General features: G+C 36.2%; 4 protein-coding genes across 4 annotated transcripts; 2 read left to right on the top strand and 2 right to left on the bottom strand.

Moving 5' to 3' along the window:
- The first annotated feature begins 192 nt into the window (after nt 1-192).
- GB2 (GTP-binding 2) lies at nt 193-3,113 on the top strand. Its single transcript, XM_007031592.3, has 6 exons — nt 193-382; nt 487-626; nt 1,448-1,530; nt 1,909-2,113; nt 2,242-2,310; nt 2,764-3,113. The coding sequence occupies exons 1-6, from the start codon at nt 337-339 to the stop codon at nt 2,854-2,856; spliced, it is 636 nt and encodes a 211-aa protein (XP_007031654.1). The 5' UTR covers nt 193-336; the 3' UTR covers nt 2,857-3,113.
- Nucleotides 3,114-3,607: 494 nt separating this feature from the next.
- LOC18600872 (putative disease resistance RPP13-like protein 1) lies at nt 3,608-8,130 on the top strand. The gene is given in 1 exon segment (XM_088805161.1): nt 3,608-8,130. A coding segment is annotated over 1 exon segment (4,203 nt). The 5' UTR covers nt 3,608-3,806; the 3' UTR covers nt 8,010-8,130.
- An 879-nt stretch (nt 8,131-9,009) lies between these two features.
- Nucleotides 9,010-11,634, bottom strand: LOC18600871 (RNA-binding (RRM/RBD/RNP motifs) family protein). The gene is made up of 7 exons (XM_007031589.3): nt 11,121-11,634; nt 10,954-11,023; nt 10,704-10,771; nt 10,503-10,592; nt 10,282-10,412; nt 9,433-9,579; nt 9,010-9,348 (listed from the first exon to the last, which is right to left on the bottom strand). Exons 1-7 carry the CDS (start codon nt 11,512-11,514, stop codon nt 9,331-9,333), a joined length of 918 nt encoding a protein of 305 aa, XP_007031651.2. The 5' UTR covers nt 11,515-11,634; the 3' UTR covers nt 9,010-9,330.
- Nucleotides 11,635-12,247: 613 nt separating this feature from the next.
- LOC18600870 (Pentatricopeptide repeat (PPR) superfamily protein) lies at nt 12,248-16,527 on the bottom strand. The gene is made up of 13 exons (XM_007031588.3): nt 16,348-16,527; nt 16,094-16,232; nt 15,731-15,893; nt 15,515-15,580; nt 15,289-15,386; nt 14,907-15,024; nt 14,615-14,821; nt 14,000-14,076; nt 13,783-13,876; nt 13,290-13,355; nt 13,118-13,195; nt 12,881-12,982; nt 12,248-12,634 (listed from the first exon to the last, which is right to left on the bottom strand). The coding sequence occupies exons 1-13, from the start codon at nt 16,373-16,375 to the stop codon at nt 12,536-12,538; spliced, it is 1,335 nt and encodes a 444-aa protein (XP_007031650.3). The 5' UTR covers nt 16,376-16,527; the 3' UTR covers nt 12,248-12,535.
- Between the last annotated feature and the right edge of the window lie 737 nt (nt 16,528-17,264).

Genomic DNA, 17,264 nt, shown 5'->3' with positions numbered 1-17,264 from the left:
CGAAAAGAGAACCAAATATAGTAATTAAAACTAGATTAATTTAATTAATTAGAGTCTTAGACTATGAAAAGAAAAAGGCTTAAAAAGCTGCTAGATACGTATCAAAAGACCCATCACAGAAAAAAAAAGGGAGCAACTCCCAATTCCAACCAAACCAAAACTTGAACTAAGCAACGACAAACAGATAACTTGTCGGTTCATCAAACGTCATCGTATTCCTTTCTTCTGCATTCCTCTCCCCCTCTCTCTCTTCCCCCAAACTCTCGTCTCTTCTCTCTTCTGAAAAAATTTTATACAGAGAGAGCGAAGGAGCTTGAAACGGCGTCGTAAAGAACCATGTCATACGATTATCTTTTCAAGTACATAATCATCGGAGACACCGGTAGAATTCCCAATTTTGGATTTTATTGTTATTATTTTTTAGAAAGAGTTTCGGGTTTTTTTTTTAAAAAAATTGTTTATGGGGTTTGATTGGGTGTGTTGCAGGCGTAGGGAAATCATGTTTGCTCCTGCAGTTTACAGACAAGAGGTTCCAACCGGTTCATGATCTAACCATCGGCGTTGAATTCGGTGCCAGGATGGTCACCATTGATGGCAGACCCATCAAGCTTCAGATTTGGGATACTGTAAAAATCCTCACTTTTTAATACTTTTTTTTCTTCCTTTTTTATGCTTCGTTTGATTGCTTGGTGAAAAGTTTATTAAAAGGAATTGATTTTTTAGCTGTGGGGTATGATTAATTTAGGTATAGGAGCCAAAGAGAGTGTTAGGAAATATTTGGGATTCTGTAAAAATCTTCACTTTTTTTTTTTTTTTGAAAAGTAAAATCTTCACTTTTTATGTCTATTTCTTCTATATTTACGTTTTGTTTGGCTGTTTAGGAAAAAAAGGTATTAAAAGAAGAATTTAGTTTAGGAGCCAAAAAAAGTGTTAGGATGGTGACAGGGAATTTTGGATTGATTTTCGAGTAGAATTTCGTGGGAATTGAAATTCCTTTTATGAGGGAAAAGGGGCAGTTGTTTTTTGCTTCATTGGTTTTCAGTTGATTTGTGTTTCGATTGGTGTGGGATTGGTGAGAGTGAACAGAGGATACAGGAAAGCTTTTGAACTTGGTAATCTTGCAAGAAAAGTGTAAGTTAGTCCTTGTAATGACTAGTTCTAGGAAATTATACTTTCAGCGGTATAGTAGATGTTAGGTATTTGTCAGATGTTTCATAGGAGCTCCTTTCATGAAGGAGACTATCACGAAGTGTTAGTGATTCCTTTGTCAGTTGCTTCCTACTCAGAGAATGTGGAACCATTGAAACATAGCTTGACCAGTCCATTTAATGGCCTATGTTATCTCAATTATCAGTATTTTGTTTGGTTGTGTGTAATCATTTTTTATTCCATTGCTGAATGATTTGATGGATTTTGAGCAAAGAGCTTTTGTTTGCGTCTATTTCAGGCTGGGCAAGAATCCTTCAGGTCTATCACCAGATCTTACTACAGAGGAGCAGCAGGAGCTCTTCTGGTCTATGATATAACCAGGTGAGAGACAAATTGTCTTTAGGTGTGGAATTATATGGTTTTCCCCCAAGCTAGTGGAGATTAGTGAAACAGTTAAAACAAGGTTGTGATGTGCAAGCATTCTTAAATAATTGGTTTGGAAGAGATGAAGGTTCCACTGGCTTCCGTTTTTTCCGTACCTGCTTCTAATTTTTCCTTTCCCTTGGGTTTTAGCAACTGCTTAATTGGATTTCCTCTGGATTAAAATGCGAAGACCAATTGTTTTTTTTTATTATTACAAGTTTTAGAGCTTACAGTGCCTATCTGCCTTTTTTTTTTTAATTTTTTTTCTGGTCAAATGTAGTTCTGGAATATTTTTAATTTTCTTCAACTCAACTGCAAAGTTTTACTCTTGACCAGGAGAGAGACATTTAATCATCTAGCAAGCTGGTTGGAGGATGCACGGCAGCATGCAAATCCCAACATGACAATCATGCTCATTGGGAACAAGTGTGATCTTGCTCACCGAAGGGCTGTTAGCAAAGAAGAGGGTGAACAGTTTGCAAAGGAAAATGGGCTTTTATTCTTGGAAGCATCTGCCAGAACAGCTCAAAATGTTGAGGAGGTTAGCGTTAAGCCCTAAGTGGCACATCATATTGTTTTGTGTCTGGTGCTATCTGTTTAGTTGGAATTATAATGTTATTTTTATTCCGTTCAATGGTATTTTAGCTAAAATACTTAATTATCCTGTAGGCCTTCATAAAGACCGCTGCAAAGATCCTTCAGAATATTCAGGAAGGTGTCTTTGATGTATCCAATGAGGTAATCATTAAGCCATTTTAGTTTAGGGATGTCTAGAACCGAAGATATGGCATTTGCTTGAATCTGGATGTCTTTTTGTCTGGTTCATCATGCTAGAATTAAAGTAACTTGAAAATAATTGTTATAAAGATTTAGCGTGCATGTGCATTGAATGTGTCTTGTAGAAGGGCGAACTCTCTTTATATAGAATATTGGCATTGCTTTAGTTGATCTGATTGGGCAATCTGGGCATCCGAAATTTTTGCTCTTCTTTATACACTTGGAAACTAAAGAAAGTCAAGATTTAGATAATTTGGTTTTTGTATGGGAGGGTTATAAAACATGTTTAATGTGGTTAGAACCTAGAAGCATCTTTCATCAATCGAGAGACGGCTTCAGCTTCATAGTTTTCCTTTCATAAGAACTCTAAAGTTATGTCATACTTAAAGATCTTTTTCTTTGAAACTATTGTAGTCATCTGGCATCAAGATTGGCTATGGGCGTGCCCAAGGTCCATCAGGCGCAAGAGATGGAGCAGTTGCTCAGAGAGGTGGCTGTTGTGGTTAAAAGGGATGGAAACAATCTGCTGCCTGTATTTGATCCTTCTGTCCATTATATTTCCACACCACATTGCTTTGATGAATATATCCTTAAAGGTGTTGTCGAACTTTGTCAGAACACTCGATGTATAGAGCTAGTCTTTTCTTTTCATTTCGTTGTTACTGAACTAGGAATTTCTGGTCACCTTCAGTTAATTTAATTCGACTTATTTGCACAGTAACGTATATAAACCAATCTAATGCCATGTGTTTTCAGTTTTTGCATCCTTACTTAGCTACAGATGCTTGACGTTTTCCCAGAATGTGAATGGTTAAGAAAGTTCAATCGAATCAGTTCCTTAGTCTAATCATTGTGGACGCAAGTTTTGTACTACAGTAGTTGCATGGGGTTACATTTTTAGCCCCTATTGATCTATAAAATTTGCACATCATTCCTCTGAGGAATATATTAGTTTGAAACTGAGCGAGCTCGTTTCTACCATTAAAGACTGAAAGTCTAAAATCAGAGGTTCATCATGGTTCAAGTCCTTCGCTGGTTTGAACGGTTAAAATGAACAAAACCTGAAAAGTGATGGATGACAGGATTAATGGTAAAATTGGATGTCGTTGTTAAGAAGAGAGATTAAATTGAAATAATTTTTAAAATTCAAAGATTAAATTGTTTCGATTTTAAATATAGAGATTAAATTAAATAAAATGCAATCAATAAGATATATTAATTTGACTTGTTCTTAATAAAAAATTTTTGATCAAAACCGAGCTGTGCTGACTTTAGTTTATTGATGATGCCATGTGCTCAAGTAGATCCTGGAAGCAGAATACATCAATTTGACTTTCATCGCAACCCAGTTTCAGCCAGCTAATAACAGGGAAAAACTTAAGTTTCTTATACCTCCCCAGCTAAGAGATCCTCTACCTGGTATATTTTCATTTTTATCTCATTAATACCAGGAAAACATGGCTGCAGGAGAGCCCTTTCTCGCAGGGTTGCTTCAGGTTCTGCTTGGCAGATTGGCATCTGATGAATTGTTGGACTTTCCATTGCATGGGGTTGTTCAGGAAAAGCTGAAGTGGAGGAAAATGTTGTCAACAATTCAGGATGTGCTTAAAGATGCAGAAACCAAGCAACTAACCAATGGAGCTGCCAAGATGTGGATGTCTGATCTCAGAGATTTGCTTTATGACGCGGAAGATATACTGGATGAAGTTGCCACAGAAGCTCTACGATGCAAGCTGATGGCAGGACGTCAGGCTACCACTCGTGAGGTGCATGATCAAGTTCCAACTCAATCCACTTTTTTGAATGCAATAGCTGTTCAATTTACTGTTAGTACTGGGTCCAGGATAGATTCTATCACTACCCGGTTAGAGCAAATCTCAAACCGTAGAACTATTCTCGGATTAGAAAAGATTTTTGGAGGAATGTCTTCTAATGCACAAAAGAAGCCATTGACTTCATGTTTTCCTACACAATTTAGTGTTTATGGCAGAGATGAAGATAAAAAGAAGATGGTTGAATTGGTATTAAGGGACAGATCAAGTGGTGGTGATTTTTCTGTAATACCCATCGTAGGCATGGCTGGGGTTGGTAAGACAACACTTGCTCGGCTTATTTACAATGATGAAGCGTTGAAAGATTTTGATAGAAAACTGTGGCTTGATGCATCAGATAATGACTTTGATGTAGCAAAGGAAGCTCTGTTGAATATATGTAACTGTTCTTGGGACTTGGAAGGGTTCTATACTTTACTTAGACTAAGAGAGGAGTTATCTCAAAAACGATTCTTTCTTCTTCTAGACAATGTCCACAGAGAGAATATTGCTGGTCAGTGGGAAAGCCTGAAGTTTGCATTAATGGCTGGAGCACCAGGAAGTAAGGTCCTTGTGACTACAAGAGACAGAAATGTTGCTGTAATAATGGGAGCCACTGATTATGTGAAGTTGAATCCTCTAACAGACAATGATTGTTGGTCTGTGTTTGTGGATCATGCACTTCCAAACAGAGACTTTGAAACAAGTCGAAATTTGGATTTGGTTCGCCACAAAGTTGTTGAAAAATGCAAAGGCTCACCATTGGCAGCTAGGATTCTTGGTGGCCTTTTATATTGTAAAGAAAGAGATGAATGGGAGAATGTACTGAATGGAAACATATGGAGTCTATATGGTGAGGAAAATGATATACGCCCAGTGTTAAGATTGAGCTACCACTATCTGCCTTCACATTTGAAACGGTGCTTTGCTTACAGTTCTTTACTGAAGCACTATGAATTTGAAGATATAGAGTTGATCCTGTTATGGATGGCTGAAGGTTTGATTCAGCAGGGGGAAGAGAATCAACGAATCCAGGATCTGGGCCATGAATACTTTCAAGAGCTACTTTGCAGGTCACTTTTTCAACAATCAAGTGGGGATTCATCATGATTTTTTATGCATGATTTAATCGTTGATCTGGCAGAATGGGCTGCACGAGACCTGTGTTTTAGATTGCAGTGCAAGTTAGATGATGATAAGCAATCCAAGGTATCCAAAAGTGCTCGCCATTCTGCTTATCTTCGTGGCAGACATGACAACCACAAAAGAATTGAAGAACTTTACAGTGTTGAGTGGTTAAGGACCTTTCTTCCACTACAAGGGAAACCAAATCTTGACAAGGGCTACCTGACTAGTAAAGCTCTTGATTTACTTCCCAAGTTAAGATGCCTAAGGGTGCTATCTTTAAGTGGATATTACATTAGATTTCTTCCGGAATCAATTGGTGATCTGAAACATCTAAGGTACCTTAACCTTTCTTATACTACAATTAGAAACTTACCTGAATCAACAAGTAATCTCTTGAATCTACAGACATTGATATTGAAAAGTTGTTCCTATATTAAGAAGTGGCCTGCAAATATGTACAAGCTAATCAACCTGCAATATCTAGATGTCACTAATGTGAATTCAATAGAAGAGATGCCAATGGGAATGAAGGAATTGAAAAATCTCTGTATGTTGCCTGCATTCGTAGTGGGAAAAAATGTTGGGTCAGGAATAGGAGATTTAAAGAAATTGAAGTTGATTCAAGAGTCCTTCAGTATTAAGAGGTTGGAAAATGTGGTTGATTCTCAGGAAGCATCAAATGCTGGGTTAAAAGATATGAGCTTAAAGATCTTGTCACTGAAATGGAGCTTTAAATTTGATAATTCAAGAGATGAAACTGTTGAAACTGATGTAATAGAGAAGCTACAACCTTCTACCAAGTTGGAAAAGCTCAGCATTGAGTGTTATGGTGGCACAAAATTTCCTAAATGGCTCGGAGATTCTTCGTTCTCACATATGGTGCACCTGCAGTTAGATAATTGTGAGAGGTGCATATCTTTTCCTCCACTAGGGCAATTGCCATCACTCAAGGACTTGTGTATCAGAAGATTGTCTGCTGTCAAGGGTCTTGGCCCAGAGTTTTACGGGAAAGCTGTCTTAGAGCCTTTTCCAGCACTTGAGACTTTAGAGTTTGAAGATATGCAAGAGTGGAAGGATTGGAGGTTTTCTTCCAATGTTGCTAACACCGAGTTTCCTCGCCTGTGCGAGCTCACAATCAGCAATTGCCCCAAGTTATCTGGAAAACTACCCAGCTATCTACCATCTTTAGAAAAGCTTGTCATTCGTCAGTGTGAGCAGTTAGTAGTTACAATTCCTAGCCTCCCAATGCTTAGTGAATTGAAGATAGAGGGCTGCAAAGAAGTGGTGCAAACCAGCACAGTTGACTTCAGCACACTGGACTTGATGCAACTTTCAAACATTCCTAAGTTGACATGCCTAACAGAGGGCTTCATGCAAGGGTTGAAAAAGGTAAATAATTTAAAGCTCAGTCTTTGTAAGGATCTGATGTCTCTGTGGAGCCTCAATTTTGTACGCTATTTAGAAATTAGTAGTTTTTCACCACTCATTTCCTTGGAGACAGAGGAGGATGCAAACAAGAAGCTACAATTGGGGATCCCTTTCAGTGTTGAATGTTTAACTTTGAATTGTTGTGAAAGGTTTGAGAAGTTGCGAAAAGCCTTCCCCGACATTGCTTGTCTTAGAGAGCTATACATTACATGGTACAAGGGACGTGTTTTATTTAGGGAGTCCATTTTGCCTCCAAGTCTTAGAAAATTAGCAATCAAAGATTGTTTTGGCTTACAGTGTTTGCTAGATGAGGAAGAGAATATCAACACCAGAAACACATGTCTTCTTAAAGAGTTAATTATTAAATCATGTCCGTTGCTTACATGCTTGTCAGCCAGAGGGGAGTTACCTGTTACACTTCAATACCTCAAGGTTTCACTTTGCACAAGACTGAAAGAGGTAACATCCGGGGGAAAGTTACCATCTGCACTTAAGCACCTTGATATTTATGGTTGCACAGAGTTGGAGTCAATATCCAAAAGGTTCCAGAAGGATTCATCTCTTGAATACATTTCAATATTGGATTGTGGAAATCTTAAATCACTACCTGAGTGTCTATACAACCTCAATAATCTGAAAATATTTTATATAGGTAGTGCCTGGACTTTTGTTTCCTTTCCAGAGGGAGGGTTCCCCGCTGCCAACCTGATATTGCTATGGATCAGCTGCTGTCACAAACTTGAGACCCTGCCCAACTGCTTCCACAACCTTACCTCTCTTCAACGCTTGGTTATAGGTGGTTGTCCCAGCATCACATCCTTCCCAGACAAAGGTTTTCCTCCCAATCTGACATCAGTTGAAATCACAGGTCCCGAAATATGTAAGCCATTATTTCACTGGGGATTGCACAAGCTCAAGTCTCTAAAAGAACTCATCATTAGTGGATGTCAAGATGTTGAGTCATTTCCACAAGAAGAGATAGGAATGAAGCTGCCTACTTCTCTAACTAGGCTGGACATTGAAGATTTCCCAAACTTGAGATACCTATCCTCCAGGGGCTTCAGATACCTCAACTCTCTGGCAAGTTTGAGTATTTCAGACTGCCCAAAGCTCACATCTCTGCCTAAAGATGGTCTACCACCCTCACTTTTGGTACTATGTATCCGTAATTGTCCTCTGCTAGAGCAACACTGCAACAGAAATAAAGGACTAGAACGGTTCAAGATAGCACACATTCCTCATGTTAATATAGGTTATAGATTTATTCATGATCATGAACAAGAGTGGAAATGACTTTCAAGGCAACATTTTCCAGCAGATGAGGGTTGGAGCAGAGATGTCCCTGCACTTATGCTCACATGTTTTTTTGGAAAAAGTTTTCCTGATTGAAATATTTTACAACACTTCACTTAAATTTGTGGGTTTATTTTGATCTATTAAACTGTGTAATTATATTTAATTCTGATACTTTTATTTAGTTTAGTTGAACCCTTGAATCCCTTCTTATAAGTTCATGGAAAATTAATTTATTAGATGAATTCAACTTAATTAATCTATTTTGCTTCTTGCAAATTGCAACAAAGATATTTCAGTAGAGATATTTCAAGTTGTTTTGCATAAGTGTTTTGTGTGAGTGATTATTAGTATGAGAAAGATAACTGATAATGAACTAAATATAGATTATTAGATATTTCAAAATTTAGGAAAATCACTTTGTATTAAATTCACATTTCAAAAATAAGATTTTGTTATTAAATATAGTGTGAATGCAAAATTTTATTTGATTTAATAATTAAAATGTTAATTAAAAGCTTAGACATTAAAATCGATGGTCGTATCTATTGAACCGATGATTCGATCATGCGTTATATTAAAACCATTAACATTCTCTTTCTCTGATATGATGTGATCATTATATATGAAATAATCAAGTTAATCCTAATTTTTAAATTTTTTATTCATTAATTATTGAAGTAAGATTTTAATAAACCTTTGTGCCGGTTCTTATCCTTTGAAAAAATTAATTAGAGAAGACAGGAAGCTACACAGTTATTCAATGTAACTTAACTTTATAATTTATATATGTTCCAGTTTAGTTGTATAAAATTAAGTAAAATAGACTTGACAGTACTAATTGATATACTAATTTAAATTTTTTTAATCATCAATTAGGTATGGATTAGGATTATCAGATGTTCATCATGGTATAAGTCCTTAACTGCTTTGAACTGTTAAAAATGAACATTAATTGAAAAATGATGGATGCTTGAAAAGGAACAGATGTCCACCAAGATGAGTCCTCACATAAAGAAATGTTTAATATTGGAATAAATCATACCCAAATACAGGGAAAATGTTGGTTACATTTGGTGTAAATCCAGATTCAAAACTGTATGATGATAAAACTAAATTAGTCCCACCTCTGCATGAAGACTACAAAAGTTGTATGGTGCTAACAACCTGGCCTTGCCCTAGTTGCTGTCTGCTTAATCAAAGATTTTCTCTATTTCTTAACCCACATGAGAGTGGCTATACAATGCACAAACATAAACCTTACACCCAGAATGCAAATCTTCTGCAATTGACTGCCAACCTAGCACTTTGAACTTGATCACTAAGAACCAGCAAATATCTGCAAAGAACATTGGAAGCAAGCTTCAGGGAACAGGGTAGAACAGAAAACAGATACAATTGTTGCTTATCAAGTAATACTCACCCCAGCCAGAATATCTTTAGAGAGTTGCGGTTTGCTTTCAGATTTATCAACTGTGACTGGCTTTTTCTGAGGGAATTGGCGAATCACCTTCTTCTGGCTAACAGGCAGCTCAGAATTTGTTCCAGACTCCTGTTGCACCTTTTGCTTCTGTGGAAAGTCATAGACATGAGGGAACCGAACATGCACAATTACATATTTATTCTTTTTTTTTTTTTGTTGAGGCAATTACAGACTAAACCAAAAAGTTACTGTCAACTGATTGCTGCTAACTAGAAATAAATGCAGCAATCCATCATTATGTGAAGAGTAAACCAAGTGTGAAAAAATCTTATTAGAAGCTTTTAATGGATTTTGGATAAGCATACAGTTATCTATAAATGAAATTACAAAAGGTCACCTTCTAAGAACGTGGACGAATAATTTGATTACTTGAACCTCTAAGTGATCCAGAATGGAAAGAACTCAAGAAGGAAAAGGGATTTACCTTCTTTCCAATCTGAATCACTCTTGACATATCAAAGATGATTGATGTAAAAACATGCCACCCAAACTAGAATATGAAAGAGATCAGGTAAAAAGAGTAACCCAAATAGGAAGAGGGTGCTTCACTGATAATGGCTAGGAAGACATAATTTGCCAATGTTAGAACTTGGAAGCAATGAGCATGATACTATGCACATGAAATTCAGCCAAGAAAAATTATATCACCTTAGGGTGGAACATGCACTGGAGTGGTATCTTTGAGAACAAATATGAAGCATTATGTAGCTAAGCCACAACTAGTTAAATTGAAAATGTAAGCTGTTACATTGATGACAACGTGTCACATAGAAAATTTAAGTTGTTTACCTTCTTCATTCGTTCTTCAATTGAATTTAGTGCATGAGATTGGTCAACTTTAGAGAGATAGAAATCCCGCTCCCTCTTGGCAGCAGAAATTTCTAAAGCTAGCTTCTGCTCCCGAATTGCACTCTTGTAAGCTACATGAGAAAAAAAAAAAAAAAAACTAAGACGAGCAACAAATAACACCAAAATCATTGTGAAACAAAGAACACAATACAATGAGTTACCAATTTCTTCGGTAAGATCATCCCATTTGAATTTACTTAAGTACTTGATATTCCAAAGATCATAATAGAATGATGACCTCTTCCTCCCACCTAAACAGAGTGACAAAGATCAGAAATATAGGGAAAAAGACCTTCAAAGAGGACACACCATGTTACTGAAATTACAAAGAAGAAGAACTATATTGTAATTAATCCTCATACCAACTTGTTCACCATTTAACATATTAGCAACCCTCTTTGCAATCCCTTTCCTAGCAAATTCAACCCACCTACAGAATAAACATGAGAAAAATTGTTGAACCATATCATCACAACATCTTTAAGCTTTGAGGCAAAGTAAAAACCTCCAGAAATTCTTAATGCCAAAATATAAACTGTAAAAGTAAAAGGGGAAATCTTTAAAAATTCACAACTATATGAAAAAAATTTGGTTAAGCTATACGAGACATACCCTTCAGAAAATTCTTGTTCTTGAACCTTGGAGGGTCTTGTACGCTTACCCTTTACTTGGGGTGGATGACCTGCATTAGTAAAATCAATAAAAATCAATACTTTTCTCATGATAATAACTAAAAGGCAACCCATTATGAGGGAAAATTTTCAATGATATTTGCTCACCTGAAGGAGTAAGATAAATCCTAAGTATTTCCCCATACTGAGAAAGCAACTGCCGTAGTTTGACATGATCCATATGAGGTGGAATCCTGCTCAAGTAACAAACCCCACGGTTATCAGCCTCAGCTGCTTCCTTCAACAACTTCTCCTTCTTCTTCTTCTTCTTCTTATTGGGTACGCCATTCCCATCTTCCAAACCATCAGCTTCATCATCATCAGCCTCTTGTTTTTCCTCGTCACCCTTTGCGGCTTCCTGGTCAGTTTCATCTAACCCTTCGTCCTGTTGTTCATCATCTTCCTCCTCAAGATTGGAAATTGAAGTTTCCTTTAACTTTTGCTTCTCTCTTCTTTTATTCTTTTTCATTTTCTTCGCCTTGTTATTTTCCAGTTTCTGCATCTGTCGGCTCAGTTTGGAATCGGTTTCAAAGAGAAGAACCTGCTTTCCAGTTTCTGGTCGGCTTACTTTGGAAGACTGAGAAGGGCAATTATAGTTGGTTTCGACGAGAAGAAGGGCATTGCAGGGACCATGGCCTTATTGGGCCATTCACCATTGGCTTTCATACTTTTATAGCCCAACTTTGAATACACTATTTCCAAAAATAATTGTAACATAAAAAAAAAAGAAAAACCTTTAATAAACTTATTATAACACAAATATTTTCTAAATGGTTTTAAATTTATTTAATTCCAATCTTTTTTAATTATATTAACCACCTTTAAAAAAGACTCTCTCTAGTTTTTACATGATCTTTTTATAAAATTCGAGAACACAAAATTAAACAGATTTAAATTAAGATTATCGTATTTCATGTATTAATCATATCGACATATTTAAAACATCATATCATAACATATCATAATATATTCAATAGACATTCTGCATACATATATAAACATATTTGTATACGTATTTAATTAATTAAGTCATCAACACATTAATTTATTGTTTCATATTCGTATTTACTAATATAATTGTTAATAACCTATGTTTAGGTATCCGGCTGAGTTGAGTTAACTCGTCGACAAGTTACAACAAACGAGTTAACTCTGTTGATAATAACATAATAGGTTATGGATTAGAGTAAAATTGGGTAATAGACTATTAAAGACAATTTCTGACCATCAACTCATATAAGAACCTGCCCTTTTTATTAATTTATATAATAATGCAGTAATATATTATCTCTTTTTGTTCCGGAAAAAAGAAAAAATCTCAACTGAATTAACTAACAAAACAACTTCAGTTACAATATAAAACCACCCAATGTATGCCTCAGGCCAAACTCATCCATCTCTTCTTTTATGGAACTAATTCATTCATCTTTAGCCATTATTGCAAAGAAGATTCTGCCTCAAGTTCCTACTTCAATATGCCAACATTACTGGGTAAAACAAATATAACCATGACATTGATTCAATTAAGGTCGTCCGGGTCCTGTTCTGAATCTACGCTGCAGGTTGTTTAAAGTACGAGAAACTAATTGCAATCTTGGGTCATCTTCAGGTATCTCACGGTCCTGCAATAAGAGAGAAGAAAATATGTAAATTTACACAATTCAGATTGTCAAGTCCATAGGTTTCAGTCATGGCACAGCAGTTTGACCAAACATAGACCTGATTACAAGCTCTTGCATAAATTACAGCATATTTTACGTTTATGAAACATTTTATGTTCCTCACACTACATAGACAAAGGGATAATGAACAAATGAAAGACAACTATTACTTTGGTAAATGATAGTATAAGAGGTAAGAAGAATTACTTTAAGGCCATTGTAATAAGCTTCCACTGCAGGAAGAGTAGGAACTATATTACGAGCCTGCATCAGATCCCATATATAGTTTGCATTTGTATATCCACCAGTCTGCATCAGAAACATAAAAGTTCTAAGAACAGGAGATTGCACAAGCATTCACAAAATAATGAAGCAAATATAGTGAACAAGGGCGGATAAATACACCTTCCCGGAAAATGTCCACCAACTTAAATGTTTGCTTACCTTCTCACCAGCAGCTACAAGGAGGAGATCACTTCCCATTTTAGGGTTCAAGAAGAAGTTCCTCGAAGTCATATTGACCTGCATTAAGCCAAGAAAAACCATATTCAACATGACCAAGACAATAATGATACTCAAGAAGTTTAATGAATTAACTATGCCCTATCGTACATACCAGTGTTTCTTGAGCAAGTTGCATTCCTCTGGGAGTATACCCAACCATGGCTCCCTCAACAACTGTCTACAACCAAAGAAGTTGCAATAACTTAATGATTATCCTCTTTCAACTATATTAAACCGTATATCATTGATTAATCATATTAAAAACCAGCCTTTTATCAAGTAGACATGCTCAATTTATGCCAATAGAATGTAAAAACACCCTGCAAGCCAGCCACATATTTCTAACTAGAAAGACGATCTTATATTATCTCCACTTCCAAGCAAAAGCGAACTTCACTATATCATGAATGTATAATGCAGTTTAAGCAGTAAAATGATACATTAGAAATTAGGAGACCCAATGTTACCACAATATAAATCCTCAGAACTTTCCAAAATAGAGACAAAGAAACCAATGGAAAAGCATCCAGACAGCACTGAGAAAATAGAAAAATTTGAAAGAATTATATCTTAGCAAGAAATGGATATTGCGATGTAAAACTCACTGCATAAAGTTCCACTGTAGGAGGCTTCCCTCCATTTAAGTACTCTTGAAAAATTTGAACACCACGGTCAATGTCTCCAGCATGGAAATAGCATCTAATCAGGAAAAGGGTGCAAAAACAGAAAGACAGAGTAGTAAAGGGAAGTTGTCAACAACCTAAAAGCTTTTTCTGTCAAAATGGCCGAATCAATGACAAATAAATGCAAAACAATGTATACCTCATAGTTTGCCAGACAATAAAGGTGTCCGGTGTTTTACGATCCTTCTTGAGCATCTCCAGTAAAGTTTCAATAGCCTACCATGACCAAAGATAAATATATGAATAAAATTCAATAGAAAAATAGTTACACAGTACATAAAACATGCTAAGCAAACAAATGGATAAAGTGCGACTGCTTCATGGTTTACTAAAAAAGTAAGTTTTGGGGAAAGATCTATAAGGTAGGTAACTTTCCAGTGGGTTAAACATCCAAACGGCATATAGATTATGCTATTAGTGTATCCAGATTGATAACTAGTTGATGGGGGCAGAATGGAGTCTATAGCCAAGTAAGTAAACTTGAAAACTGTTAACTTAATGTCAATTAAAAGCTTGCTGCAAGAATATATACCTATATGACCACGATATAGCAAAACTTCACAGCAGAAAACAAGGGTCAGGGATTGCAACAATAATATCATCTTGTGATGCACAAGTATATGTATTGACATAATTATGAAGAGCAAAAACAATAATATAATACTTCATATGTCTCAGAACGTGTGCATATGTACTTTGAGAGAGAGACAGAGAGAGGTACAAATTTGATCTCTGGAAGTGTGTGAGACAATACCTCTACATTCCTAAGGTCTGCACAAGCATGAAATGCAACATGGTATACAGTTAGCTGCCTGTTTAAGAAACCGCGCCTATGAACAACGTCAGCAGTAGGTAGGTTGTATAACTCTTCTTCAGGAATGCCAGCCATCACATTTGCAGCATTTCCAGTTGACGCTTCAACAGATGACCATCCTTTCGACTGCTCGGCAAACTCAATAATCTAGAGAGGAGAGGGAAATTTTAGAAAACTACAAAGAGGAATGAATGAAGCACTAGTCAAAGTAGAGAAAAAGCCTAATTATTACTTTTGTTGCTATATCATCTGCTCTAGGCATCTTGTTCATATGTGCAGTTATAAGTCCAGCATAGCAGTACTTGTTCAATGCAGCACCAGCAGCAGTCATATCACGGACTATTGCTAACCTACAGCATTTACATGCACGTTAGTTTCATAATTTTCAAAATTACAAAATCTTCTTTCGTAAGTCACAGGCAAGAGACAGACACTTGTTTGCAAGAACATATCAAAAGTTCTCATCATATAGAAGTGATTCATTCTAACTGTTGTGCAGCATAAGAACCAGCATATTATCACAGCTAAGGGACAAGCATTCCAAAAACCAAGGAATCTGAGCACAGTCATTGAACTTAAAAACAGAAAGTTACACCAAAGAAATAGTAGCATACACTCGATCTAATCGTCCAGCTGCTGCACATGCATTAAGTAAAGCAACGTAAGTTTGTCCATTAGGCTTCACATCATATCTCTTCATTTCTTCCAGAATCTTATATGAAAGAGAACAACGAGGTTCAATAATTAGAGGTCATAAAGAAACTGATAGATGTAAATGCTACAAACGGAACACAGAAAGTAAACAAATAAAAGATCGCTACAAACACATGAGAGGCATACCTGAATTGCAAGGTCAGAATTCTTGCACTTCCCACAGGTTGAGATCAAATGGTTGTACAAAGCGACCTATTGAACAAATAGAAATTTAAGTCATATTAATATAATTAACAAATTATTGAAACAGCCAATTTTGAGTTGGCAAAATTAATATGAAAAATGGGAAGTAAAACTTGCAAAATTAAGAAAGAGTTAGGAAAGAAAAAGAGCACGACATACCTCAGGGACTAATCCCATGGCCTTCATTTCATCTCTAAAATATAAAGCATCTTGCAGGCGTGCCCCTCTCATGGTTCCTATAATCAAAGCCTGGAAAGTATCTCTAGTTGGCTGCACCCCATCCAGCATCATATCATCATAAACATCCCTCAACAGAAAATTCCTGCATCACCAACACCCAATTCACAAACAAATAAGGCGATGCCTATTTATTACTCATTTACTCTTGCTTTTGCTTCCTAAAAAATTGCTATGAAGCCAAACCATAATTGATTCATAATGAAGAAATGGCTAAAATGTAGCATAAAATTCTAATAATAATAATAAAAGGCCCAGATAGAGCAACAAGTGAAAAGACAGGACCTTCGTTTTGAGACAAGAGAAGTGAGGACAGTGTTGTATTCAGAGACATTTTCAGCATAGTTTCGTTTGGCTTTTAGTGCAGTTACATCCGACAACCGGCGGCAACCCAGAGCTTGAAGCAGAGGCCTGTTGTAACCAGCTTTGAACAACAAAAAAAAGAAAACAGAACAAGAAAGGAAGCGAGATAAGCTCTCAGTTCGATGAATCTCGTCAACAAAAGAAATGGGTATTTGTAAAGTTTTGAATTTTTTTACCGGAAACGGATCGAAAGAGGAACTTCATTGATGAAGCAAAATGAAGAAAACCAGTGGAGGGTTTGCCTCTGCTCCCAAAACCAGAAAACCCAGAACCCTCTGCTTTAATTATTTGTAATGGAGCCAAACCGGTGCGTTTTGATAAGGGTATTGACCCACTTGGCCCAAAAACAAGTCTACCCTTCCTTGAAGGGTTCTTGGGCCTCATTAATAAGACCAAATAAAGAATCTCTGATGGCAGAGTGCATGCGATTTCAGGGAGAGGGAAAGAGTGAAAAGAAAAAAAATATATATTAGATATTTTATGTTCAGGTATTAACGCATTTGAAACAATATATATTTTAAAAATTAATAAATTTATATATAATTATAATTAAAAATTAAAAATATTTTAAATATTTTATTTTTTTAATATTTTATTTATCTTTATTAAGATATCGAATTTTTTATCATATAGATAGCAGTAGCATTCAGTGTTTGGAAAAAAAAAAAAAAAAACCCAACATGCCTTAAAGATTGTTTACAGTCTAGAGGTGTGTAGAACAATAATCCTTAATTTTAATATACAAAACCATGGGTTGGAATATGGGAATGGATAAATGATTCATTTAGTGCCACAACTAATTTCTATGTCCAAACCAAAGCCACGGGTGCTGCTGCCAAGTGCCAACAATAGCAAAACGTGTCTAGAGTCAACTTTCTTGGGGTTAGGCATTGACTTCTAACTCCCATCCTCCCAACTCCTGCCAGATCACATGATTCATTCATTTTGCTGCTGATTACATCAAGACAATTAGTAAAGGTTCTCACATCTCCATGATGGAGAGAGTTAATGCCTTCCTGGTTGTGACAGGAATTCAGACACATCTCACTTGCTATTCAATGCTCACAAGCACCATTTCTTGGCATAGATTGTG

Source organism: Theobroma cacao, chromosome 4, assembly GCF_053813885.1.
Source record: "Theobroma cacao isolate CCN51 chromosome 4, ASM5381388v1, whole genome shotgun sequence".
NCBI classification, from domain to species: Eukaryota; Viridiplantae; Streptophyta; class Magnoliopsida; order Malvales; family Malvaceae; genus Theobroma; species Theobroma cacao.
This window is presented reverse-complemented; position numbering and strand designations above follow the sequence as displayed.